General features: G+C 39.5%; 2 protein-coding genes across 4 annotated transcripts in view; one reads left to right on the top strand and one right to left on the bottom strand.

Annotated features, from left to right (window-relative positions):
* The window catches only part of LOC135418578 (uncharacterized), a 114256-nt gene extending 99718 nt beyond the window's left edge, over positions 1-14538 (top strand). The window contains exons 53-62 of the mRNA XM_064664017.1: positions 3147-3317; positions 3635-3835; positions 5039-5206; positions 6061-6288; positions 10064-10240; positions 11290-11466; positions 12427-12609; positions 13346-13546; positions 13831-14025; positions 14168-14538. Coding sequence (XP_064520087.1) covers positions 3147-3317; positions 3635-3835; positions 5039-5206; positions 6061-6288; positions 10064-10240; positions 11290-11466; positions 12427-12609; positions 13346-13546; positions 13831-14025; positions 14168-14184 — 1718 coding nt within the window. The 3' untranslated portion in view covers positions 14185-14538. The remainder of the gene's footprint in view (positions 1-3146; positions 3318-3634; positions 3836-5038; positions 5207-6060; positions 6289-10063; positions 10241-11289; positions 11467-12426; positions 12610-13345; positions 13547-13830; positions 14026-14167) is intronic.
* A 927-nt stretch (positions 14539-15465) lies between these two features.
* LOC135418813 (coagulation factor XIII B chain-like) lies at positions 15466-27010 on the bottom strand. 3 transcript variants are annotated; one of them, XM_064664460.1, is made up of 13 exons: positions 25827-27010; positions 24290-24473; positions 23958-24158; positions 23265-23450; positions 22648-22824; positions 22335-22511; positions 20985-21164; positions 20556-20648; positions 19713-19895; positions 17872-18075; positions 17303-17485; positions 16726-16967; positions 15781-16251 (listed from the first exon to the last, which is right to left on the bottom strand). In XM_064664460.1, exons 3-12 carry the CDS (start codon positions 24076-24078, stop codon positions 16756-16758), a joined length of 1716 nt encoding a protein of 571 aa, XP_064520530.1. In that variant the 5' UTR covers positions 24079-24158; positions 24290-24473; positions 25827-27010; the 3' UTR covers positions 15781-16251; positions 16726-16755. The 3 variants fall into 3 exon arrangements, with proteins under 3 accessions (XP_064520529.1, XP_064520530.1, XP_064520528.1); XM_064664459.1 differs by lacking the exons at positions 15781-16251; positions 24290-24473 and adding an exon at positions 15466-15726; XM_064664458.1 differs by lacking the exon at positions 24290-24473 and having other exon boundaries at positions 15782-16251.
* Positions 27011-27084: the final 74 nt, after the last annotated feature.

The following is a 27084-nucleotide window of genomic DNA, read 5'->3' on the forward strand; positions in this document are numbered from 1 at the left end:
ATGTTTAAATAGGTAGCTAATATACTGTGTATCTTTTCACAAGCCTCTAATGCTTTTTGTTTCTCTATTGAATTTATTTTTCTTTTTTTGTGTTTATATTGTTTAATCTATCCTCAGTAGTTTAATTTTTTTTTGATTGCACAGGCTGTTGAGGAAAGGGTGCTGTGTGGTTTTGAGCTAGTGTGTCTTTGCTTGGTTCAAGTTGGTTTTAATTTTGGGTGAAGTCTATGAAGACCTTACTAATCAAAACAATCCAATTGGTTTTACTTTGAAAAATTGAAAAAAATCAGGAAATTAAAGGAATATCTTACCTTAATTAAATATTTTTATAATAAATACTGCCTCAAAGCAACTAATAAAGTCTAATTTGTTTGCAAAGAAGTCCAGAAAAGTCCTGGAATTTGAACTAAACTTTGCCCTAATTTGCACTACGTTTTCACAGTGCTTTATTTAGACCAGGGAGATTGCAAAGGAATGTGAATGTAGCAAAATTTGATATATCCAGGACAATTATTACCATGGGTCATGCAGGATTCTTAGTTCCAGCTCCATATTGGAAGTCTGTGTGAGTTGTTCCAAGAGCTGAACTTTTGCACAAGGACGGAAAAACACTTCTACTTGGATTTGTAGCTTGTGCTTGACTTGGTGGAAGTTGCTACCAGCACAATGATGGTAAGAAAGCAGCTTGATCTATTTGTAACTGAGGTCAAGTCACATGCAAATCCTGAGTGAATTATTCCAGATCTCCTTGTCTCTCGCTAAAGGATTTGAAGGTATGCATTTAATGCATGCTTTCAAATCTAGAAATAAAACCCTTCCAGTGTTGGTGAGTACATATGGTGAGTGCATGATGTAATTCATATAGTTTTGAAGTACATACTTTCAGTAAATTTCTTCATCTCAAGCTACTAAGAAACTGCATTTAAAAATATAATAATTAGCTGTAGTAAATAAATAAATAAATAAATAAATATAATCTGAGATTTGATGGTAATGCATACCATCAATATCAGGGCAGGAGTGGGAAAGAACAGAGAGTTGTTATAAAACACAGATGGAAGCATTTCTTAGTAATGATGAAGAAACTAAGATCATCTTTCATGCTTCTTTTTTTATGTAAACACAGAGGAACTGAGGCACAATTCTGTACAACAGAAATATAAAATAAAAATATATATAAAAATATAAATATATATAAAAATATAAATATATATAAAATTCACTTTCCACATTTTGATGTGGAAGAATGAGCGTTTTTCCTGCTCACTTTGTGTCACAAATCCAGGCTACCTGGTCTGTGGTTGGATCTCTGTAGTGTAATTCAGGAAGCTGTAACTCTGCATCCCTCACATGAAAAAGGATTCTAGTTATTTTTCCTGTAGTCCTGTTTTCAAGAAGCACCTGGACAACCTGTAGAAAAGCTTCAGTGAGAGTACTGCTACTTTCTCAAACCTTTGGCCTTACAGCTAACTGGAGAGAGGACTTCTGTGCCAGGTCTCTGCTGCGTAATGAATGTACTCGCCAAGGACTTTCCTTCCCTGCTGAAGAATTCTTCTCCCATTTATTTTCTATACAGAGATTTCATTTCCTTTCCAAGGCTCCGTTTCTCAGGTGTTGTTTTATTTATTCTTGATGAATTCTCACCTTTCATGCTCAGATGGAAACCAGACTTCATTGCGTCTAGTTGACTGGACTGTTCAGGCTCTGTTACTCTGGGTAAAGCTTCAGCCTTCCAAAGGAGTACGTTTCAGTCACCCAGGCACTGAAAATTAGTCACTGAAATTAGTTCAATAATTATAAACAACTAAAAAAATTATTTCTTAACAACATCACTTAGTCTTTCATTAACAGCTTCCCAACGTTTGTTTCTTTCTGCTTTAGTCTGGCTTTTCTCATTCTCAAGCTGTTGAGGAATTCCTTAATTAAATTGATTCAGGCTCATTTGCTGTAATTCATAATCTCAAGGACAAGAGAAAAAAAGTTTTGGAATATCAAGTGATCTGAGCCTGGAGAGAAAGTTTAGGCAATGTAAAGGTGAGAGGAGATTTGACAGAATTTGATCAAATGACACATGAAATTAATGTCAGTAAAGATGGTGGTGGTTGCAGAAGAAAACAGTTTGAAAGGAAACTCTACATGGAGTTGTGCATGGAGTGGCAATGGAAGGACAGGCATGGAGCAGCTTCTGCAGATGGAAGGGTAGGAGGTGTCTGTGGTTAGAACCAGGGCACTAATCTCATCTCAGTCTTTGTAACTAAAATCTGTTTTGTGAATCGTCACAGTCCCATGTGGTTTCTTGGTACTTCCTTTGGCTATTTTCATGTCCTTCTAAAGGTCTATTCATATTCCTACAAAATGTGGATTCTTGACAGTTTCCTATTTTGTGCTGATTAAATAGAAAACCTATGTTGGTTTGATCACAAATGTCCCCGGGATTTCGTGCTACATTTTCTATTGTAAAATTGTTTAGGTGTTTGTAACATGTGCTACAGTCACCAATATTTTTATTTAAAATTTTTAGCTTGTGAAGAACCTCCTCCCAGGAGGGTTAAAGAGGTGCCTACTAAAATATGGAACAAACCTCCCTATCCACATGGTACTTAAGCAACTTGGAGTTGTCGGCCTGGATATATAAAACCTGGACACATTTTGTTTCAGTGCCTTGATGGAGCATGGCAGCAGCAGCCCCCAGTGATAGAAAATAGTAAATTTAGTCAAGACCCTCTACAAGGACAATGTCATCTCACTGTAGAATAAATATTTGACACTATACCGAGTCTCCCATAGCCTTGGCTGAGCCAGAGGGGCTCACTGGCCCCCTGCCTCCTCGTGACTCAGATCATAGCTACCCTCCTTCTACACTATCTTCACTACCTTCTCTTCTGTTTCTGTGGGCATGTAATTTCCGTAGGGCGCACGTGGACTATTGATTGGTCCAGTAAGAGTATTATCAGTCGGGCAAACCATTACTACCTCAAAAAAGGTTTTTCAAACCACCACAGTTTCAAACAGTTTCCAAATGCAAAAGTTTTTGTGAATTCAAATTTAAAAAAAACCCCAAAACTAAATTTTATTACAATAGGATTTTAAGTTTAGCAAATAAAAATAGACAAAAACACATGGCTTTTTGTCTTTCTCTGTTTCAGATATTAGCTGTGATGTGCCAGAAATTCCAAATGGATATGTACATTCTCCAAAGCAGTCTTACAAGGAATCGGAAATACTGCGGTTTTCCTGTAACGATGGATACAGCTTTGGTGACAGATCAGATGCAATATGCACTGAAACAGGATGGGATCCACCTCCCTATTGCATTGGTTAGTCTGGCCTAAAGTGGTTTTACACATTTGTAACCAAATTACAAGTAATTTGGAAGTAATTTCAGAGAATATTTCCTGGATTTATGTTGATTGCAATGGAATTGGGGGAAATGACAGAGCTAGAAGCACTGCCAAAGACACCAGAAGCACAGTGTGATTGTTCCCGCACTCCTGAGGGGTGTGCCAGGGTGGGCAGTCCTGGTTCTGTCCGTTTCTGAAAACACCCAGATGATGAGGCTGAATCTGAATTAATTGTGTGCTGAGCTTTTTATCATGCATGTGTTGACATTGTTGCTCTTAAATTCTATTTCAAGCAAAATCGTGTGACTACCCAGTTATAGAAAATGGCAAGTTAAGTAATGCATATGAGAACAACAGACACTCATACTTTCCCATGAGATTTGGGCAGAGTGTTGACTACTACTGTTTCCAAGATTATTCAACCCCCACTGGAAATACCTGGGTTCGAAGTTTTTGTTCCGAAAGGGGCTGGTCTCCAGAGCCAAAATGCCTGAGTAAGTGCATTTCCAACATATGCTCAATTCTGTTATAATTATCAAAGTTCTGTGCAGCTGAAATTGTTCTGATGGAACACAGTTTCTTAGAGTCGGACTGCTTTAGCTGACCCCTGGAACTGCACCCAGACTGTCATCCTCTCTGCAGAGCTCAAAGTGTCAGCTGGGGACACTCTGAAATGAGTAAGGCTGAAATGATGCTTTTGGATTTGGGAGATTTTTTACTCTTGAAACTATTCATGAGATTAAGAAATATATGGGAAATCTTCTCTGGCTTCTGGGTAACATGCAAGCATATACTTTCCTCTGGACACACAGCTGCACATAGAGAGTTTCTACTCTTTGTCAATATATTCTCCCTTCCATGGCTTGGGCACTTTGTCTAGAGGTTCCTCTCTGAGAACCATTGCTGGTCCCTTTGGAAAGCTTTTGGAGCTGAAAAGATGTCACACTCTTGGAATAAGCTGCAAGTGATTGTGATATCAGCAAAAGAACCAGATACACTCCTTAGATTTAAAATGAATTAGACTTACATTTAAAGCAGCAAGGTGAGATCTCCTCTCAGACATCTTCAGTCACAGCAAAGTTCCTGGTAGGACTGGAAAGTGGATTACAAAAGGTTGATCTTTCCTTGATGCCCTCAGTGGAGTGGTGCTCAGTACAGGAAATGAATGGAGCCCTGCCTGGAGGAAAGGACCAGTTACTCAGATAACACACTATAACATTCCTTCAGCCCATGTCTGGGCTCTTGGGGTGCAGGAGGCCATAGAGCCAGTGTGCCAAGCTGTTGCTAAAATCTCTAGACCTGCTTTGAGAGGCTGATACACTTCCACAGAGATGCTAAAATCTCCAGGAGGCAAATGCTGAAATTCCCTCTGTGCAAACAGCAACAGTTTAGAGACAAAGCAGACCAAACTAGAGCTGGTGCACATGAACAGTAGGTAAGAGATTGCGGTTACTAGACCAGCTCTTTTTGCTTTATGTAGTGACTCCCACTTCTGTTCATGTGATTCATTAATCTCAGGGCAGTGAAATAAAGCAAGCTTTCCTTCAGGTTTGCACACAAATGTCTTTTTGGGGAGGAAGGCTACAGAAATGTGTTTGGAAACCTGTTTTTTATTAACTGTCTTCCTAAGAATTATTTTACCTCAGTTCTTGCTGTAGAAATTACTGTTGTTAAATGTACTTACCTTTCTTCTTTAGAAAAATGTTATACCAGGCAGCTGATAAATGGTTATTTCCCAAGACACGGGACAGATTTTTACAAAGAAGGTGAAACAGCTACATATGCCTGCAACAATTATTACCGTGCCGAGCATAAAGAAGTCACATGCACAAGGAATGGCTGGTCACCTCATCCCAGATGTATCCGTGAGTGTGCTTGTATTTTGTTGAGGTTTCTGTCTAAAACCGGTAAATACTGGCAAATAAAATCGTCACGTGACCCATCACCACTGCTTAGTAACTCTAAGTCAAGGTGCTGTACAATGGAAAGGCAGTGCTGTGATTGTCTCACCTGTCCTCCACAGCTCTCGTGTCCCTGTGCTGCTGAGGTCGGTCACTAAAGACACTCAGAGTGTACCCCTGTAAAACAGCCACATGTGGCTCCTCCAGATACAGGATGTGAAATCTTGTTCTAGCATAGCTGTGCAGTCATAAATAGCAATCGTTTCCCTTGCAGAGACTCCTTTCAGCCTCTCGCTGTGCCACCTGATCCTTGTTCCTTTTGCTTCCTTTCCCGTTGGCATCATACTGGCAGGTGGGAGGAATAGGAAGGGTACCTCTCCTGTTCATTTCCAGCTTCTGTTCCTGACTTGCACCAAGCCTGAAATTGCTCTAATATCTCACAGGAGCTTTAAATATTTAGACAATTATTTCCTATGGACAAAGAAATAATTCAATATAACTTTTCTTGGACTGTAGAAATAGTTTTTTAGGAAACAATTCCACACTGATAGAGACTCTTACCATCTAATGTTTTGGATTGCCCCCCACTGAGATTTTGACCTAGCAATGAGCAAGAAAAATAAAATTTTATGATTTAGGCAATTCTGGGCATCACTGTGAAATTTAAACTTTTGAAGGTGTTGCACTACAGTATCATTAACTCTGCTCCCAACGATAAATACATCCTCTAGTGTTCTTCAAAGTGCTTTGGGTTTTGGGTTTTTTTATATCTTTGTTTACTTGGCTCTCTAATATGAAAATATTTCTATTTGTTGTAGTGTTAATTTCTGTGTATAGTGGACGTCCTAAGCGTCCCTCTGCCCTAATTGGCCGCGAACTCTCACATCTCGGCACCGACATTGCCAAGGAACTGTCACGTCTCAACACCGACATTGCCCACGAACTGTCACGTCTCCACATCGACTTTGGTGCTCTCAGTGGAGTTCGTCGTCACGAGGAAGGCAGCGGCAGAGAACATGGTGCCGGTTACACACGCTTTTCATCAGGTAAACCCAGAACCAGAAGGCATCTCTCAGGAGTTGGCTTCATGATTAAAAACTCTATTGTTCCTAAACTTGAAAATCTGCCGACAGGTCATTCTGATCACATTATCTCCCTACGCCTTCCACTACACAACAAGCAACACGTTGTCCTCTTTAGTATATATGCCCCAACTCTCCAACCTGACCCTGATGAAAAAGATAAATTTTACACCAACCTCTGCCACCTTACCCAAAAGGTTCCTGCAGATGATAAGATCATTATCCTTGGTGATTTCAACGCCAGAGTAGGAAAGAACTCTGAAGCCTGGAAAGGAGTATTAGGCAAGCATGATGTTGGAAACTGCAACAATAATGGTTGACTTCTGCTAGAATTCTGTGCAGAGCGACAACTCACCATCACTAACACTATCTTTCAGCATAGTGAAATAGTCTGAAGACAACCTGGATGCATCCCAGATCTAAGCATTGGCACCTCATTGATTATGTCTTGATGCGACAGAGATGTCTGCGATGTCCATCACACCCGCGTGATGCCCAGTGCAGAATGCCAAACACACCATCGACTTGTGTGCTCTAAACTTAACTTCAATCTTAAATTCAAACTTAAAAAGGGCAGTATCCAAAGGAGGAGACTCCAAGTTAACAATCTCCAATCAGCCACAGTGCGAGACAGATTCCAGGCGTATCTTCAAACTAGGCTCAAAAATCATTTTATAGATTCCGTAGATCCCTCTCCTGAAACACTTTGGCACCATATTGAAAACAGCATCCTGCAGTCCTCTGAAGAATCCTTAGGGTTCTCCTTCAAGAAGAACAAGGACTGGTTTGATGAAAACAATCAAGAGATCCAGGAATTGTTGAGGAAGAAGAGATCTGCTCACCAAGCACACCTTGCACTGCCATCCTGTCATGTAAGAAAAACAGCCTTTTGTCTTGCATGCAGCAAGCTCCAACAGAAACTCCATGACATCCAGAGCAACGGTGGATCAATCTAGCCGAAAAAAACTCAATTTTGTGCAGATACGGATGATCACAAAGGATTCTATGGGGCCTTGAAAACAGCATATGGGCCTACATACCAGGTACAAAGCCCTCTACTCAGCACAGATGGTCAAACGCTTCTGACAGATAAAACCTCCATTCTGAATCGATGGTCTGAACACTTCCAGACTCTTTTCAGTACTAGCTGCGTAGTTCAAGACTCAGCAAGTCAGTCCATCACACAACAACCGGTGAAGAATGAATTGGATATTGCCCCCACTTTGGGAGAAACTCTCAAGGCCATACAGCAGGTGAAAATTGGCAAGGCAGCTGGGGTTGATGGAATTCCACCTGAAATATGGAAACATGGGGGCCAAGCACCCCATGCTAAATTTCACGAGTTTGTGGTGCGCTGTTGAGAACTAGGCGAACCACCATCAGACCGTCGTGATGCAGTCATCATCACCTTGTATAAGAAGAAAGGAGTTAAATCAGACTGTTCAAATTACTGTGGTATTACTCTGCTCTCCATTGCTGGCAAAATCCTGGCAAGAATACTTTTAAATAGACTAATACCCGCTATAGCAGAAGGAATTCTACCTGAAAGCTAATGTGGTTTCAGAGCCAACAGGAGTACCACAGACATGGTATTAGTTCTCAGATAACTGCAAGAGAAGTGTAGGGAACAGACCTTTGTTGACCTCACCAAGGCTTTCAATACTGTGAGCAGAAAAGGTCTATGGCAGATTTTGGAACGTTTAGGATGTCCCTCCGAGTTCCTTAAAATGATCATCTCACTTCATGAGGATCAGCACGGCCAAGTCAGATATGGCAATGCACTTTCTGAGCCCTTTCTAATAACTAATGGTGTGAAACAAGGCTGCGTTCTTGCACCAACCCTATTCACAGTCTTTCAGCATGATGCTCCAAAGGGCCACAGCAGACCTCGAGGATCAGGACAGTATCTACACTTGATATCGTACTGATGGAAGCCTTTTCAACCTAAGGCAACTGAAGGCCCATACTAAGACCCAAAATCATGTTATCCGGGAGCTGCTTTATGCTGATGACGCCACCCTTGTTGCCCACACAGAAGCAGCTCTGCAGCGTTTAACATCCTGTTTTACAGATGCTGCTGAGCTCTTTGGACTGGAAGTCAGCTTAAAGAAGACTGAAGTTCTCTATCAACCGGCACCTCAGAAAATGTACCATATCACCACTGGTGAATCAGAGGTCAAATCAGTCCAGCAGTTTCATTACCTAGGCAGCCTCATCTCCTCGGACAGTAAGATTGATGGAGAGATAGACAACAGGTTAGCAAAGGCATATAGTGCTTTTGGAAAACTCCATAAAAGAGTTTGGCGAAATAAACACCTGAAGAAAAGTACCAAGGTCAGTGTTTACAGAGCCATAGTGCTGTCTACTCTTTTATATGGATCTGAATCACGGGTCATCTACCGCCACCACCTGCATCTCCTACAACGCTTCCATCAGCACTATCTCCGTACAATCCTAAACATCCACTGGTCAGATTACATGACTAATAAGTCTGTTCTAGAACAAGCAGCAGTCACAAGTATTGAGGCCATGTTGATGAGAACACAGCTGCGATGGGCAGGGCACATCTACAGGATGAAGGACCACTGCCTCCCTAAGATCTTGCTTTATGGTGAACTTGCCACTGGCTACCGCAAGAGAGGAGCCCCAAAGAAAAGATACAAGGACTCCCTGAAACATCCTTGGCCATATTGATCAACATAACTGGTCTACTCTGGCCTCCAATCGGGAGGCCTGGTGACACACTATCTATAACTAAGCTGATGCTTTTGAGAAAGCATGCAGGATCACTCTTGAGGAGAAAAGACAATGCAGAAAGAATCGTGTCTTGCAGAACTGGACGTGCCTGTCTCGTATTGGCCTTTTTAGCCACCAGCGTGCTTGTAACAAAAGGGGTTAGAGCCCTTCCCAAATCTTCGTTCGCGAAGCCTAGACATGATGATGAGTGCTAATTTCTTAAAATGAAGACACTCCTTGACAGAATGATTAAGTAGTAAAGAATTTAATACTCTGTGCATGTTTTCTTTCAGAATACAAGACCAAAACAGCCAACCAAGCCAACTGATTTCCATCCATTGAAAAAATATATTAAACATTATATATTAACAATGGATCAAATATTCTATATAAACAATAGATTAAATTAACAAGGTATTAAACAATATATTAAACATTAATGTTTAGGTAATATTAAATGGCTTAAACAATGTATTCCAAGTGACAGGAAACTGGTTACAACATTGGGTCTGTCTGCACTAGTGTTTTATTGTGCAAGAAGGGGGCCTTTGGTAGAGATTTGCTTCAGTCCTGCAGTCTGTGCACTCTGAATGACTTCTCCATGGCAGGACTGAGGTGACACCTGCACACTGCAGTGCTGTGCCCCTGCCTTGCAGTATGGACAGGAGGTGCTCTCCGTGCATGCACAGAGCTGTGCAGGCCCAACAGGAGTTTCATTTCTAGTGAAGACCAGACATGGACATACAGTTTGGGAAGCTTGCAGGATTGCTGCAAATCAAACCCCTCTCTATCCCTGTTTGCGCTTAATGAGTTGGTAACTCTGATTTTTTGCTTTCCAGCTTTCCCCCAGGAAGAGACCTCAGTGCAGAAGCAAAACTTCATGTGCTCTTACAAATGTTCTGAGTCCTAGAATGCTGCTGCTTTTGTCTTCCTTCCTCTGTGATTTATAAGCATGCAGTTTAGCAGTATTTCACTTGCAAGAAATTTTGTCTGTCTCTTTCAGAAAAATGCCAGTATATGTATTTTGAGAATGGTTATTTCACCACATCAAGACGAGAGTATCGTTTAAAGAAAGTGGTCTCGTATAGATGTCATCCTGGCTTTGTAACTGCAGAAGGACAAGACAAAGGAGAGACACAGTGCCAAGAAAATGGCTGGACTCCACCTCCAAAATGCATCAGTGAGTACCTAAACGTGTCAGAGCTCCCCACCATTGTCACCATCATAGAAATGGTGTCCTGTGGACTCAGAGTTTTGCCATCCAGATTGGTGGAGAGACTGGGCAGAGACTCCAATCTCTGATCCTTCAGAGGTTAATCATTCTCAGGCTCTAGGATATACAGAGAGAAAAGATAAAGGTATTGAGTAAGGTGGGGAAAATCTAGTGTCTTCTTGGTGACCTATCTTTTTGGATCTCTTTAGCATTAAGTAAGTGGTAATCACTGACTGTTCAGTGATTCTTACCTGATAAAAAGTACCTTTGCCCAAATTTACTCCCAATTTATGAAGAAATGCCTGTGAAGCAAGGCATTCAGCCAAGAACTTTCTTTAAATGTGACCAAACTAGAGACAAATAGGATTCTTTATTTGGAACTTCTTTCCTCTCCTGACCAGGGGTGTAATATAGTAAAAGACTTTATTTTCCATTGTTGGGATACTGAGGCTCTTAATATTGACCAACTTTAGCCACCAGTAAAGAATTTAATACTCTGTGCATGTTTTCTTTCAAAATACAAGACCAAAACAGCCAACCAAGGCAACTGATTTCCATCCATTTAAAAAATGTATTAAACATTACACATCAACAATGGATCAAACATTCTATATAAACAATATATTAAATTAACTAGGTATTAAACAATATATTAAACATTAATGTTTTGTTAATATTAAATGGCTTAAACAATGTCTCAGTGGTGGAAATCACTTCAGTATAGTAAGGGACAGAAGCCTGTAGTCAAATTTTCTGGCATGTTTAGAAACAGGAACGAAATATTTTGGTGACTGAAATCTCTGCCTGTTTAGGGGCATATATTTATAATTTATTTAATCTTCCCTATGCTATCTTTTATTTAATTACTAGTTAACTGTAATTATATAATCCACTGTCAGCAGATGACTATGCTGATGTTAGAAATAGCTCACTAAAGCATCTGTTTGGTGGGAAAAGCACACTCCTTTGATGTGTATCCCATTAGCACCAGCATCAGATTTCTGTTATCTTTTCAGAAATGTCATGTGGAAGTATTCCAAAAGTTGCCAATGCTCAGTTTGAAGGCAGAACCAAGGAAACTTATGAGCCTGGTGAAACAATTCGCTACGAGTGTGATGCAGGGTTCCTCATTGTTGGTTCCCCTGAAATTCATTGCAAAGAAGGAAATTGGACACCACCGCCCTTCTGTGAAGGTATAGGTTCTACTTCTAAGTAGTCCTTCTCAATAGTGCATGTGAATTAATAGAATTTCAACTCAGGCATGCAGGTGAGTCAGGCCAATAGAGCCAACAGGTGACTTGCTTTGAGTGGGCTGCTAAAACAACAATTTTTTCTGACTCTTGAGAAACAAAAAGCAGTGCAGATCAGCAAAGCAATCATTTCCTTGTGGGCTGAAGCTAGTAGCTGAAACTTAGCTGTCTGCTGAAATCAAGCAGGCAGATGGTTATGGAGGAATGCATCTTGGCTGCAAAGGAGAAAACTAGTAGGGTAATGTATGTTATTTTCACATCACTAAGAATGTCAGTTGCTGACAGTTACCTTCAAATAGTAAATAAATCTCCTCACTCTCCAGCTCATTGGCACACAATCCTGTACAGCACCAGTCTGCACAACTGGCTGATCTCTGTGACTTCTTTTCTCTTTTTAGTCACTTTAGGCAAAAATAATATTGCATGGTGAAGCATTGCAGAATAAAGACCACATTATCTCCTTTTTCTACCTGTGGAAAATGATCTGCATTACACAAACCATTTTTGCTCATGCACAATTGCAATGTATATGGCACACTCAGGAAAAAGTAATTTTCCCAGGAGTCTGTTCAGATGAGTTTACCAGCTGAGTGACCCAGGTGGCTTCACTCAAGAGGGCCAAATGCCACACTTCTGCAGGACAAGATGAAGTCCTGCAGACAGCTGCAAGCACTTCAGCTGTGGTCAAATGGGGTGAACTGGCAGTTGTGAGCCCGAGGGCTGGAGAAATGGGAAACTCTTGCTCTGATTCACCTGCCAGGTATTTGATTTTCTCTCTGCTTTCCTCTGGTTCTCTTAGAGTAGTGCCAACATTCTGTGGGCTAGCTGGTCACATTTGTGACCAGACCTCCATGGCAGTTAAACTCTTGTGGTTTTTGTCTCTGATTGGGCAATTTCTTTCAGGAAAAGGTGAGAAATGTGGCCCACCTCCAGCTATTGAAAATGGAGAGGTTCTTTCCTTCCCCAGGCCAGAATATCAACAAGGTTCAACTCTGGAATACAAATGCCCAAGCCTGTATGTCTTGAAAGGATCTCAGTATATCACTTGTACTGATGGGCAGTGGTCAAGCCCCCCTGTTTGCCTAGGTACGTGGAAGCATGTGCTGGGTGGCCAAAGGCTGTGTGATTGCTCCTCTCTTCTTTTTCTCTGACTCTGAGGGCAGAACTTGTGCAGCAGCATTTGTGCTGGGGCTGTGATGCTGGCAGGGCAGAACAGCAGCGAGTCCTTCTTTTATCCCCAAAGAGTTTCTCTGAAAGTTAGCTCCTGTAGTCCTTTCTGCTGCCAGGAGCTCTGCAAGGAGAGGACTTTGGCTGAACCCCCCTCTGTGAGGGGATCTCCACCTCTGTGCAAAGCTCCTGAGGGTTCCCAAGCTGGGGATGCTGCTACAGGCAGCAGGCTGTGAACAAGGACGAGTGATCTGAGTGTGTGGCAGTTCTGGGGACATCCAGGCTTGCATCTCTGACATGGTAATGAGAAAATAAATAAATTTAGAGAAGTACAGAGCAGAAGGGAAGGATCTCAGAAAACACGTGGTCAAATTCATTGGTGCCTGGTGCCTTCCTCACCTGTGCTTCATTCTTGCCCTGTGTGACTGTCAGACTGAAAAGGCTTCTCCACAGCTCTGTGTGGCATCTCGGCCATGGTCTTTTTTCCCTTTTAGTCTGGCTGTGAATGTCTTTTCTGTGACAAGTAACAGAGGATGAGAGCAAATAGCTGGAAGGATTTTTTGATGCAAAGAACTTCTGTAGGCTCTAGGAGAAAAACAGTTTCCTGTGGTGTGCCTGTATGAAATGCTGACACTATTCTCTTCAATTTTTCAAGTGCCCTGCATAGCATCAGAAGAAGATATGGACAGAAACAATATTGAGCTGAAAGGGTCCAGAGAAACCAAGCTGTATGTCTCATCGGGTGACTATATTGAATTTGACTGTAAAGCAGGATATGTGAAAGAGCAAGAGCCTTCCCACTACAGAGTCCAGTGTGTGGAGGGAGTGTTGGATTACCCACGATGCAGGCCGGGCAGTAAGTCATCTCCTCTTCAGCCACAGATTAGCTGCTGTGGTGCTGCAATTTTAGTGCTGAAAGGGGAGCAAAAAGCCTTTCCCTTTCCTGGGGAAGTGCGTGGGGAGGAGCCAGAGTGCAGAACCCTGTTGTAAGCTACAAGCAGTGAGGGGCAGTGCTCCCAAGAAGCCATTGGGCAGCATTCCTGAGCTGGAAAGACTGCTGGGGAAAGGGCACAGTGGTTTCACAGCATCAGTTGTCTGGTGTGAGATCTACAGGCAAATAATGAAAGTCCTTTTTTGCAGGGAACTGTACAGTGAATACGGACCATATGGAAAGCAACAATATTCAACTACAGTCACACCAATCAAGAACTTCCACCTATCGCTCTGGGGATTTTATTTTCTTTGAATGCAAAAGCAGGTACCGACAAGTTTCAAGAGCTGAGAAATTTAGAGCAGAGTGCCTGGATGGAGTGATTACATATCCTACATGTCGAAGTAAGTGCACAGTGCTGAGGACACAGAGTGGGGGTTGTAGGAGGCAGTTTTGATGGAATTGCCTGACCACTGCTTTGAGGAGCCTCTGTGGTGCCCTGAGGATTGGTATTCATGACTTTCCCCCTTTTTTGTCTTTACACAGAATCGTGGTTTGGATAAATGGAAATGGCATGAAGGAGGCCAGCTGCAGAAATAAGAGAGCCCTCAGCCAACCCAGTGGTTTCAGCTCAGTTTTTCCTGGTGTTTCCCATTTTGCTGTGCTCTGTTTGCAGCTTAGCCCTTGGAATTTGTTATATTATTTTTCTGATTGGATGATTGTGTTTGCATATTATCCACATATTATCCATTTTTGTAAATGTATTTACATTTTGTCCATCCAAATGGCTGTGCTTGCCTTTTATCCATTCTATACTGATCTCACTGTTATTTTTATTAACAATTGTGTCCTGAACTAGGTTGGCTTTGGTGGCATACTGAGACAAGAATTAAAGCTCGTGAGTAATTTGATTCTCAGCACTTGTCTATTCCTACTTTCTTCTCCATGTGCTTGCCTGGAAACTACCCTGGGCTCACAGCTGAGGTGAGTGTCCTGAGTACCTGATCAGGAGGAGCAAGTAAGTGGAGCCCACAGCTCCATCTGCTCTCCACAAACAAGGACAAAGTGCTTGTGGAAAGCAGCAGCAGCCTTGCTGTGGTAACTGTGTACTAATGGAGTTCATGATTCAGAGGGGAGAGAGGAAAGCGAGTAGAGTACAAATCAGGCCCCCTAGGAGAGCATGATTTTGACTGTTTTAGGAGACTAGTAGGTGGGATTGCTTGGGAGTCATAGAGAAATCCAGAAAAGCTTACAGTCTTGAAGGACAGAATCTTACAAGCACAAGAATATTCCAGTTTGGTCTTCAGGAAGAAAAACACATCTACCAGGACTGGCCTGATAAATCCAGGACTTCACATAGATCTCTGAAGCTGAAAAGAAATCGATGTACAGGAGCTTGAGGCAAAAACAGACTGTAAGCTGAGCTGCCCATGGCATTGACTTGGCATGTATGGATAACATTAGGAAAGCTGCAGACCTAGTGACACTCATAGGGACATCAAGGGTCAGAAGAAGATATTCTACTGCTACACTAACATTAAAACAATAAATACAAAAAATGTGGTGTGTTAGTAAAAGGGGTGATTTAGGCTCACATGAAGCTCAAGTACTCGAAGCATTCTCAAACTTCAGTAACAAGATGCTGTCTTCATGTCTGCAGTCTGCCTCATCCTGCCCTCTGATAACAGATGCCCATTCAGCCTATTCAGAGGAAGTGGCAGGCGGAGGTAAAGGAATTCTGCTTCCAAAAGACATTCCAGCAACTGACTTTTAATCCCTCTCTCTCTCTTTTCCCCAGTTTGCTCTTTAAAGAGAAGGGTAGTTTTACATTTAGCAAATATTCTTATGCTTCATCCAGAGCTTCTCAAAAGAAAGGCGTCTGGGCATCAAGCCCACCAACTTCATTACATGAAATATTTTAAAGCCAATATAAGTTGTTGAAACTTCCCTGGGACACAAGCTTACCTAGGTTAAAACAGGCCAGTCTGAAGCAGCACATCCAACACTCAAAACTTGAACTGTTACAGGAATTGCCCTGATCCATGAATTTATACCAAGACCAAAGTCAGATTCCTCAGTTATGTACCACAGAAATGAGAACTTAACTGGAAAACAGAAATTACAATCTATACAGGGTTTTGATTAAATAAGCAGAATTTATCTATTTCTCAAATGCTTTAATTTCTTTTCTTGTTTTATTTATTCATGTAACACTTGCAAAAACCTTGGAAACCCATACAGAACACCATGCATGCACTGATTTCACAGACAGATGGAGTTTAGACATAAAATACAGAAGAAACCCTTATAGTGGCTTTTTTATTAAAACCAACTAAAATGGGTGCAAGGCAAACATTGTCCACATTCCTGAATTTTCTTCATATCTTCAGTCACACATGTTCACAGGCAAAGCCTTAAGGATACCCATATTTAAGTGTCATAGGAAATCATACAAAGTAGTTGGATTGGATATTTTAATATTCTTAATTATCATTCTTAATATTTTAACAACTCAGTAAAATTTGCATATTATTATGTTTTAAATGGTTTTATAGATCCCTTAAAGAATTTTTTTTAATACTTTCTGGTTTATCTTGTTCCTCAAGCCTTGTCCTTTAGAGGCTCCTTACCTGTGAAAGGAGACATGGGGTGCTGTTAAGATGCACAAAGTAACAAGCCTCTCCTTTCTTACTGTCAAAGTACAACTAAACATACATTTGAAGGGCATGAAATTAAATCTCCATTTAGGCATACTCTGTAGTCACAAAATCGCTCGTGCTATCAGTATCCTCACAAAGGGCAGTACTTTGCTCAGTGTCTTCTTGTCATGGCTCAAGTCCTGCAGATTGTGGTGCATCCCCAAGTTGAGCACTGTAGGCCTTGTAAAACTCCTTCATCCCAAATTTTCCGCGTGTATGCCAATCTTGCATCCTTCTGCTGCACTGCTAATCCTCACACCACAAAGCACTTGCACTTCCCTCCCCCTTCAGCTCAGACCCAGCAATGCCACTGAACACTCATTTCTCAAAACTGACTGTAGTGACCTTGAAAATATAGGCCATCTTAATTCAGCTGGGAACAGTAGAAAAAGAACATGTACATACCTTTCCTATAGGCTTTCCTGGAGTCCAGACTTATTTTCCTCTTTCAACACACCTCGGATACGTCAGCTGTCCTCTCTTACACTGTACTTGAAATAAAGTTGTACCAGATTCTGCTCCAAAATGGTTCTGTTTACAGTAAAATCCAACATAATCCCCATGGTAAAAGTAAACCTGATTTGCATAGAAGCCTTGCAGCAGCACATTATTTTTCTCCATTTCATTTTTTGACAAAGTACATGGCTCTATAGGAAGAGATGAAGACAGACTTTTTAGTAGGGGCTGCAGCAATAAGACAGAAGGTAATGGTTTTAAACTAAATTCAGCCTAGACATAAGGAAGACATTTTTACAATGAAGGTTGTAAAATACTGGATCAGCTTTCCCAGAGAGGTAGTTCCCCATCTGTGGAAACATTCATTGTCAGGCTGGACAGGACTCTGAGCAACCTGATCCAGCTGAAGATATCCCTGCTTATTGCAGGGGGGATGGACTTTAGGGGATGACCTTTACAGGTCACTTCCCAAATGTTCTATGAATTATATAGAGAAATAGGAGCTGATTTATCTTATCACACCTACCTATACAAACTGGTGGCAAAGTCCACTGCCCTTTAGAACAGTAGATTCTCTCAGATCCTTCCAAAAAATGATAGTCAGAGCAACTATACTGAACTGAGGAACCACTGTCATACTGGGTCAGTGGTGGGAGAGTAAGAGCTCCATTTGCAATAGATGGTGGAGAGTCACATTTTTCTGTAGGAGCTGGAATAACGTGAAAAACAATTGAGAAACATTCAGCATAAGAAACTAACAAAGCAGCAGCTTTACCAGAAATTGGGGGCACACAAAGGATTTCTTTTTATAGTTTTCTTTCTACAGAGCTTTCAGTCCTCTGGACTTGAAGAAGAGGTTCTCCCTCCTTTCCACAGCCTTGCCCATCACAGGAATGTGTATAATTTTCCCATGCTTGGATGTATTAAACAACAGAGTTGTCTTGTGCAAGATATCTGTTCATATCTGTGTTGTTGAAGCCTAAACATGTATTATTTACAACAGACTGTAGGCCTGCACTACCAAAGCAAATTGTTTCTAAACAGAGCTAAGACTGATTCATTAAAAAGGAAGGCAATAAAAAATTATTGTTTTACCTTGCATAACACATTTTGGATATTTCAGTCTGCCATGGTCACACTGTGTCCTCCCAGGGGACAGAATGGTAGTGTGGAGAAAATTATATCCCTGTTTACATTCAAACTCTATGAGATCTCCATGTAGGAAAATTAACTCTTCCTGTCTCCATTTCAACTCTATGTTGTTGCTGTCCATATCAGTTACATTAAGAGTGCATGGTTCTAGGAAATAAAAAACAACCTTAAGTGATTTCTTAGCTCCGGTTTGGAGGAGCAAAGAAAGAAATCCAAATCAATAGTTCTAAAATGTTTCTGAATCTTGCAAGAAAAAGAAAAGAACTATTGATGCATAAAAAATACAAATCTAAAGAAATGGGCTGATGTAGCAAAAAAAAAAAAACATGCAAAAGGAAGTCTAAACTGGGAACAGTAAATCACAGAAAACACATGCTTATGACAAAATTTGGATTTTACATGCATTTGTAAAGATTTGGCAGCATAGGTTTACCACTGAAAAAGAAAAGATCTTCTTTACTGTAACTGGAAAGGACTTTTTATATGAAAATAGCCATCCATCAAAATTAACCTGTCAGATTTGGCTGACAGGTTTGGTAAGCCCTTTCAGGATAGTAGTACCTGATACACAGTAAGTTTACACTGCTACCCTAAAGAAGTGATTTGACAATTCCCTTTTCTTTGCTTTTTAATTTGTTTTGTCTCCATGGAAAGAATTTAGAGATCTTCCAAAAATATTTTGAAAATTTTGTGTTCTTCTTTGGGCTTTTTCAGGTTATTCAAGGTCAATATTGCTTTGGATACTTTCTGACAGGTTTCTTAAAACTTAGTGCCAGGATCACATCAGGATGACATCAGCTTCCCATTAGATGGTTAACCTCGTTCACTTCTGAAACCACTTCAATAAAGCCTGACAGAGGGTCACTTATAAATTTCTACAAGTTCCATGAAAATCACTGGCTGATAGAGGCCCTTACTAATGCTTTGCTGAGGAAAAGGCAAGGAGAACTCAGGTATTAGGCGGTCTGGTGACTGCAGCGTAAAAATAAACTTGAACGGATATTTTCCTGAACCTAACTACAGCATGTGCTCTTTCTGGTCTGATTAGGTGAGGGTTGAAAAGAAATCTCAGAAAACATGGAAAGGATGATGTGGTTATTTGGATGCTTAGGTGAAAAGCAAGACTCACAGGATTTCATTATTTCACAGGATTTGTTAAATTTGAGTCTTCAGATTAAAAATGCTGACCTGGGCCTTTCAATCAAGACAAGGTAAATTTTATTCATTTAGAAATAAGTAATTAAAACTGAACTGGTTGTTCATTTTCATTTTCCCAGTAGATTGCAAATGTAAAAGGGAGCCAATTTAACAAAGCATGTTAGTAAAATAGAATTATTTCATTACAGAAGGGAAGGAAAAATAAACAAACAGCTCTAGTATATCACCAGAAGCAGTATTCCTGCTAGCATTGGTAGATTTCTAGTGGGAGTTCTAGTCATTGTTTTGAACAGCACTGAAAGACAGAAAGAAATTAACTGAATGAAGAATATGGAAGAAAGAAATTGGAAAATCCTCCTAGGTAACAGGGATAGTTGTGTTCTAGAAAAGCTCACTCAGGAAAACAGGGGAATCTATTTTAGTGAGGGGTTTTAAGAACAGGCCAGAGGACACCTAGCATGACACACCTTGGTATATTTGGTTTGGTTCATCCCTCTATTTCTGGAATCTTTATTAACCCAAATAAAAGAAAAAAGGCAGTAATGAAAAGATTATTTAGAGGTTCTTTCCAGTTTTCCATTTCTACATTACGTGTGACAAAATTTGCTTTTTCTTACAAGACTTACCTAAGCAATTTGGTTGTTCTGTCCAGTTTCCTTGATTGCAGTAAACAGTTCTAGGTCCATCCAAAAAGTGGTAATGCTGACAGCCATATTCTACTGAGGAACCATTTTTGTAACTTGCCAATAATGGACCAAGAACAGCACCATTTTTAATCACAGGTGGAGAGGTACAGTCTTGCTGCATTTCTGAGATGAGGTAGGGAGATAAGCAATTAGATCGTGGTTAGATTAGAACAGCGTTAACACTGGTAAAAGTATTAGACCAATACTAGACTGAGCCAAAAAATTGCATACAAGTAAAATGTAAAGCAATAAAATTTCTTTTCCAAATTTCATTTTCAGAAAGTCTAAACTTGCGTTACTGAATTACAGACATGCATTTTATTTCCCTCTGCACGCTTCATTTATGTCTGCTTTTGACTCTTTCTGATTTACATTCGATACAGATTAGTTCTTTTTTTATGATGAGACCATCTATTTGTAACTTGAAATGTTTCACCCATGTGTGGTTCAAAATGAATAAAAGAAACCCCACCGGAACTGTTAATCAAAGGAACACCAAATTTGCATGTTCAAATAATATTAATGGGTAAAAAAATTATTGAAAGCAAATGCTAATGTATGAAATAAAATTACAAATACAGAACAGGCTTATTGTAGTTTATAATCATTACAAACAAGCAACAATTTAATTAGTTGAGACTGCTACACTGACAGCTGTAGCACATGCAAGCATTTTCAAAACCAAATAATTGTCTTATAGCAAAAGAGTAGTGACAGTAGTCATAAAATGCCTATAATAGCATTGGAGAGTCCTTTTTGAATAGAAAAGCAATGTTCACCTACTCATTTCTTCATTTCCATATGTTTTGTTTGCCCTTATTGCTGCATCTGACTTCAGTGACGGTGGGGCCTCAGACTCCTGTTTATCCATAGCTCCTGTAACCAGAGCAGAAGCACAGAACCAGTTTTCTCAGAAACAACTCATTTTCAAGTACAAAAACAGAGAGACACTGATGCCTTGTAAAATGTAATAATCAAAATCTTCCAGGGAAGTTGTCACAGATGTCAGATGAATTCACCTAGCTCATCCTTTCTCTGTAACCTGGGAACCACAGACTGACTGCAAAATATGCAGCACTTTACCTCTCAAGCCTTTTAACAGAGGAAAACAAACAGTTTTGCAGATATGGAAACTGGGGCTCTCCAGAAAATTAAAGCACTGTTTGAAGAATCATTTCTATTCAGTTGTCATTCTTTCACCAAAGTACTAACCAATACAAATAGGGGGTGGTGTCCATTTTCCTTCTTCACACCGGATTTCCTCAGATCCTCTTATTTCAAAGGTCCTTTGGCACTGTATATGAACTTTGTCTCCATTATGATATGTTCTTCTAATTGTGGTGATATGGCCATGAGGAGGAAGTGGGGGTGGAGGACATTTATTTTTTACATCTGAAAATAAAAAATGCATATTCTTTTCTCACCTAAACCATGTACACAATCAAGTTTACTACACACCATGCAAACCGATCACTCAAATGGCATTTTTGGCCGATCCAGAGTAATTTCTTACTCCCATTTTCTTAATAAAATGGGAGACCAGACCAAAAAAGTAATTTTATGCTCAACAAATATAAAATAGAGGTACTATGCTATTGTACTGCTATAAAGAAATTTGTAATTTCTCTGCATAGACTTAATAAAAACATTCTTTAAAGGACTTCAGGAAATAGAGATTTCCTTTACTTTCCATTCATATTATATTTAAAGCAGGTTATGTATTAATTCTAATGCTACAGAAGCAGCAATAATCATAGCCCATTTCCTATCCCCAAATTAAGTTTGCAATTACTGTATCCTCACAACTAGATTTAGGCCTTGTTTTCTTCCTCCTGAGCATCCCCACCTTCTCTGCACTCGCTCAGGAAAAGTTCCTGCTGTGTCATCAGAATAAATACAGGGCTGGGGTCTAAGCTACTCTAAATGTTGATTTCTACTGCTTTCTGCTCTATATCTCACCTGGTTCACTAGATCTTTCATTCTTTTGAAAGTTTCTTTTCTGAGACTCCATTATCCCCCAATGACTGGAGAACTGATAGCAATTGCTAAAGGTATGTTTCTGTCTTCAGAACAAATGATCTTTTAATCAATTCTGTTGAAAACATGTAAAGTTTGGTGAGGCTGTACAACTCTGAAAAGTACCACAGGCTAAGGAGGAACTCATTATAAATTTTATTTTTAATTCCTCTTTAGAGGCATGTTCCCATCCCACAGGGCAGGATTAAGCACGCTTGGTTAAACCTTCATGTAATTTGAACACAGTTAAGTGAGCTTCAGGGCTAATAAATTCCCTGTAATTGTTGATTCCTGCTTCTCCAGGATATAACACAGAGAAACAACAGTGAGAGGCAGTATCTGCTGGGTTGCTAGAGCCCACTGAAAAGTAATTCCAGTTATCATTGCTTCCCTTCCTACTACCCTGGCTCCCTGCCCTTTGGCCAAAACTTGGTTTATATTTAGGCTGGGAACTGGTACAAAACCCATATTTTTATTTTGGATTCATAAAGCATCTCATGTAAGAAGGTGTTAGTTTTTCATAGTAAAACTATAAAAATAAGGTACCTTCACACACAGGAGGGTCTGGATGCCACCCGAAATAATAACATTGAATTAAGTCAAATTCAGTGACAGAATAATGTTTGTCACAGAAGAAGTGAACTACATCTCCCTCTTCATAGATTTTCTTCACAGGATAGAAACCTCCATGAGCTACTGCACTCAAAGAGGAGCAAGTTATTCCTAGGAAGAAAACACAGCAATGAAAACCAGCTGAGGAAGGCTTTCCACCTCCAACGGCTGCTAAAACAAGTCTCTTTTGTTAACTTGTAGAATAAATCACATTCCAAACCAAATTATTTTGCAGGCCATGACCTACTGGTGCAGTTTGGAGTAAGGGCCCACCCATATGTCAGACACACTGCTGCCTCTGTAGCGCTCCCTCCCGCCGTACGATATCCCTCGTCGCACCGGTACAGCAGCGTTTCGTTCACTCGAAGCTCCTTCTGGGCTGTGAAGTAGTGGCCGTGACGTAAATTGGGTACTTGACATGACTCTTAAATAAATAAAGCATATGCATAAAATTACTTGTTCTCTTCGTTTCAAGTAATTAATCTAAAATTTTTCTGAGATACGCTTTAAAAGGGGTCATATCCCACGCGAAATCTTGGCAAACAATAACTACAAATGCAGTTGTTTACACAAGTTTTCCAGTCATCATTTGGAAAGAAAGTTTGTAGGGCAATGGATTTATTTGAAACAATGTGATTTCATCTATACCGATTCCGTCCACACATAATTGTATCTAAACAAATTCACAAAACTAGCAGCATGTGAAATCTGACAGCTTCTTTCCAAGAGGTACAGCTGAGAACTTGCTTTAGTACTCCAATGACAACCTGATACAGGCACTTTGACCCTACAGCTACAGTAAGGACAGCGGAAATATATACATCTACAACTGATTATATAGGAGAAAAAAATGCAGAATCCTACCCAATTTTTCAGTACAGCTTGGCTGGAAGGACCATCCTTCTGGCTGACACTGTACTGTATCTTCAGTACCACCATTTGGAGTGTGATAGCCTGGATTACATTTGTATTGCAATTTCTCATGGATTTTGAAGTACATTTCTGTGCCATAAAAAAAGCCATTTTCCAAAAGAGGCTTGCTGCATTTTCCTGAATGAAAGACAACAGCTTGGTTAGAAAGAAAGAATGGAACATCTTTCTTCTCTGGTAATGAAAAGGAGGGCTTTCCAGCTATACTGAGCTGATCTTGTTCTCTTGATCTATTGAAGAAACTCTGCTTTAATCATCAAACAATACATCAAACCAATGGTAATACCATGGAATACAATCAAGGAATCTAGAGGTAGGAAAGCCTCGAAAGGATATACATCTAAGGGACAACTATTTATTAGTTTTCCAAAACTAAGGAAACTGGGCATCTTTCTTGATGTTCTTATAGAACATAAATGGTTAAAAGCCCTTAAAATATATATTATTGTAAAAATATTCCATATCTAAACTTATGTAGTTTGTATACATAAAGGTTTGATTTCACCTTGTCCTAGCTTTTACAAATTATCCCTTCTGCTATGTGGCTTCTGTTCCTGTATTTTCCAGGAAAACCAGCAAGAAAATTTTCCTGCCAGAAGCACGAGGAGGTGGATAAAGTTAACTCACTGTAGCATCGTGGCACTGGAGACCATCCTTTTGCTGTACAGGTTATTCTTCCATCTTGAGTCCCGGTTTCAGTTGTGTAACCCACCATACAGGAATAGGAAAGCTTTTTGTCTTTATGCATAGGGAAATAATAACTTTTGAAACTGTAATAGTACTGAGCAATCTTCCCATTTTCTATGTGTGGCAAGTCACAAGGTTTACCTGCAAAATGATAAATATATTTCTCACTAAATATTGCAGCCCAGATATTAAATAAGTTAATGCAAAACTGTTCATATCAGTTTGACTGATTCGGGCTTTCAAACAAGGAGAATGAAATTCTGAATACTTACAAGAATGAGGAGCCTTTTAAGACTTGATGAAATTAAGATATATTACAGTTTTATCAGCTTTTGTTCTTTAGATTCACAGGAATATCAGCTGTAGATTGAAACTTCCTAATGTGAACTGGGCAAAACTGATGCAGGACACATTTATTTTATTCTTTATTTCATCCAGAAGCATGAGTATCCTTTGCTGCACAAACATATCAATGCCTACTGTAAAATCCAGTGAGACCAGTGTCGAGATTAGCTGTGCCCTGGCTCCTCAATTCTGCAAACATTATCAGAAAAGTAGGACAAAGTGCCAGGAGACAATACAGGAGTTAAACATGCTTAAGAAAGGGAATTTAAGAACAGTCAAGAGAAAAGAAAGAAGTGGAGAGTAAGCAAAGAACAAGCAGAATGGCAATAAAAAAAACCCCAAACTGGTAACAGAAGAAAACCTTTAAAAAGAATAGTGCTGAATATGACATTAAGATACTTAAGAAAACCAAAATAATGAAACCAAAGCAACCAAACAACAACAAAAACTAAACCAAACAAATAAAACCTCCCACCAATCAGAAAACAAACTAACAAACAAAAAAGAAAAAAGCTAAACTTACAGATTTCTCAAAATCTTATCCTCTGGGTCTCAAAAATTCTCTCCAAGGCAATATAATCTAAAGAATTCAATTTTAAAAACGGATTTGCCACCTACGAATCTCATTGTAATTGAGCAGAATTTTCCCACAAGTTCCCACTGCTACATTCACCTGACACAGAACCAAAAATAAAAAACTATTGCTCCCTCACTCAATGCCACTAGAATTTACTACATTTGTTAGAATTTTCTGCAAATTTAGTGGTTTTAATAAATAGAAAGTTTTAATAGTTACTTTCCTCAGACAGCCACAGCATCACATCTAAATAAAAAAAAAACAAAACAAAAACCTGAGGGTAATTAAGATCTGCACATAATTAAAACAAACATGGTTGCTACCTACATACCTTTTGACTTTCTAAAGGGCATCAGTTTAATTTCAACTGCTTTGCATAAGCACAAAAATCTGGTGAAGAGAGGTAATTGCAACAAATATGTTGCAGTTCAAATGGCACATAAACTATATAAACCCAGGAATCTTCATCAATGCTGAAAATAGGCATAGGAAATGTAGAACCACCCCACATTAACTTCTGCATGTTCCCTTTAACTTCCACTGGTTTGCTTTGTGGCAAAGGGAGAACACTTCAATCACCCAGACACTTTGATATACAAAATGTTTTAATAGTACAGAATTCAATTTTTGTAAGTGCCTCAGAACAGCTCAAAGACATTTCAAAAGAAACCTCTTCTGAACTAAAGTCTGAACCTTTCAATATTACAGCTTTGAAGCTTAGGTAGGAATCAGCAACAGCTGAATTGCAATCATCAGCCATGTCACAACACTGCTTTAAAAAGCAGTGTTTACTCAGTAAAGAGATGAAGGATACTGCACTTAAGTTACCTAGAATGCATATTCTAGATTCAATGTATTTTAATAACAATAGAATTCAGTGTATTTACCTTCTGCAAAGAGTTTGCCTGAACATATCGTGACTAGGATGAAAAAACAGCTTTTAAATCTCATCTTCTTTACTGTCTCTATCAACAGTTTCTACTACCTGTGAAAACTCCCTAAGTATTACTTTTGTAAATAATTAACTGACTTTTCAAAGGTATTCAGCAAATACCTTAGTGTCTATGGTATTTTGCAACAAGTTAATTCGTTGAAAAAAACAGTTTTCATTTCTTTTAGTTCTCCAAACACAATAACGCTAGACTTGCAGGATTTTACTTCCATTTGACATAGTTTACCATCAGTAAAGAGAGCAGAATTTATCATTTTACAGTGAAATCAGGCAACAAGCTTATGGAACAATTTAAACTTATTGAACACTGTTCCCCTCACAAACTACTGAGTTCCAAGTTTAAAGGGCATTCTGTTATCAGATTATTTACCTTGGCTGAAATAAGAGGAACGAGACAATTCCGCCATCCTCCAGCCTACCCCCCTGATAAACCTGACAATTGTATTCTATAGATATTATTAATTCTGGAGTCTCTTACATTAAGAACATAGCCACTATCATTATCTGTCTGTTGAGTTTTGTTGTACACAGCTAGCCTTTTTCAAGTATTTTTTTAAACAAAACAAAAAAAAAACAACCTCATTTACAACGCATTATCACGTGACTGATTAATGGCATTATTGGAGATATGATGCTTAAATTTGGGAGTGAGAGTGTATAATTTTACAGTTTGCATTTTCTTAGCCTTTCTCTAAGAAAATACAATTCCAAGGCAGAAATGAACAGAATTAAAAAGGATGCTGTGATGAACACCATCTCTTCAGCCAGATGAGATGCATGCCTGTATGTACTGTGCACTTGATAGGAAGAACAAACTCACAAATCACCTCCCTTAAAATATCAGGTCAGAATTTCTAAATTTACCCTTAAAACATCCTATTGTTCCATCACAATCTTGCAATGTTTAAAAAAAAGAGGAATTATAATTTTTTTTCCTGCTGTCATACATGATCCCTCAAGACCTTACTAGAAAATAGACTCAAACTCACCCAAAACAGCCAGTTTTGAAATTCTGTGCCTGTGCCTCCCTTCTCCCTTCCCATGTCTCTAGATCAGACAAGACATTACTGTCCCACACAAAAATCTGTTTTTAATAGAATTCTACAATACTTATTCAGAGTGAAGAATCCCATGCTATTTGTAATATCCACAGTTGTGTAACAATGTATTACTGCATTAATGAAACTTCCAGT

Source organism: Pseudopipra pipra, chromosome 9 (genome assembly GCF_036250125.1).
Source record: "Pseudopipra pipra isolate bDixPip1 chromosome 9, bDixPip1.hap1, whole genome shotgun sequence".
Lineage (NCBI taxonomy): Eukaryota > Metazoa > Chordata > Aves > Passeriformes > Pipridae > Pseudopipra > Pseudopipra pipra.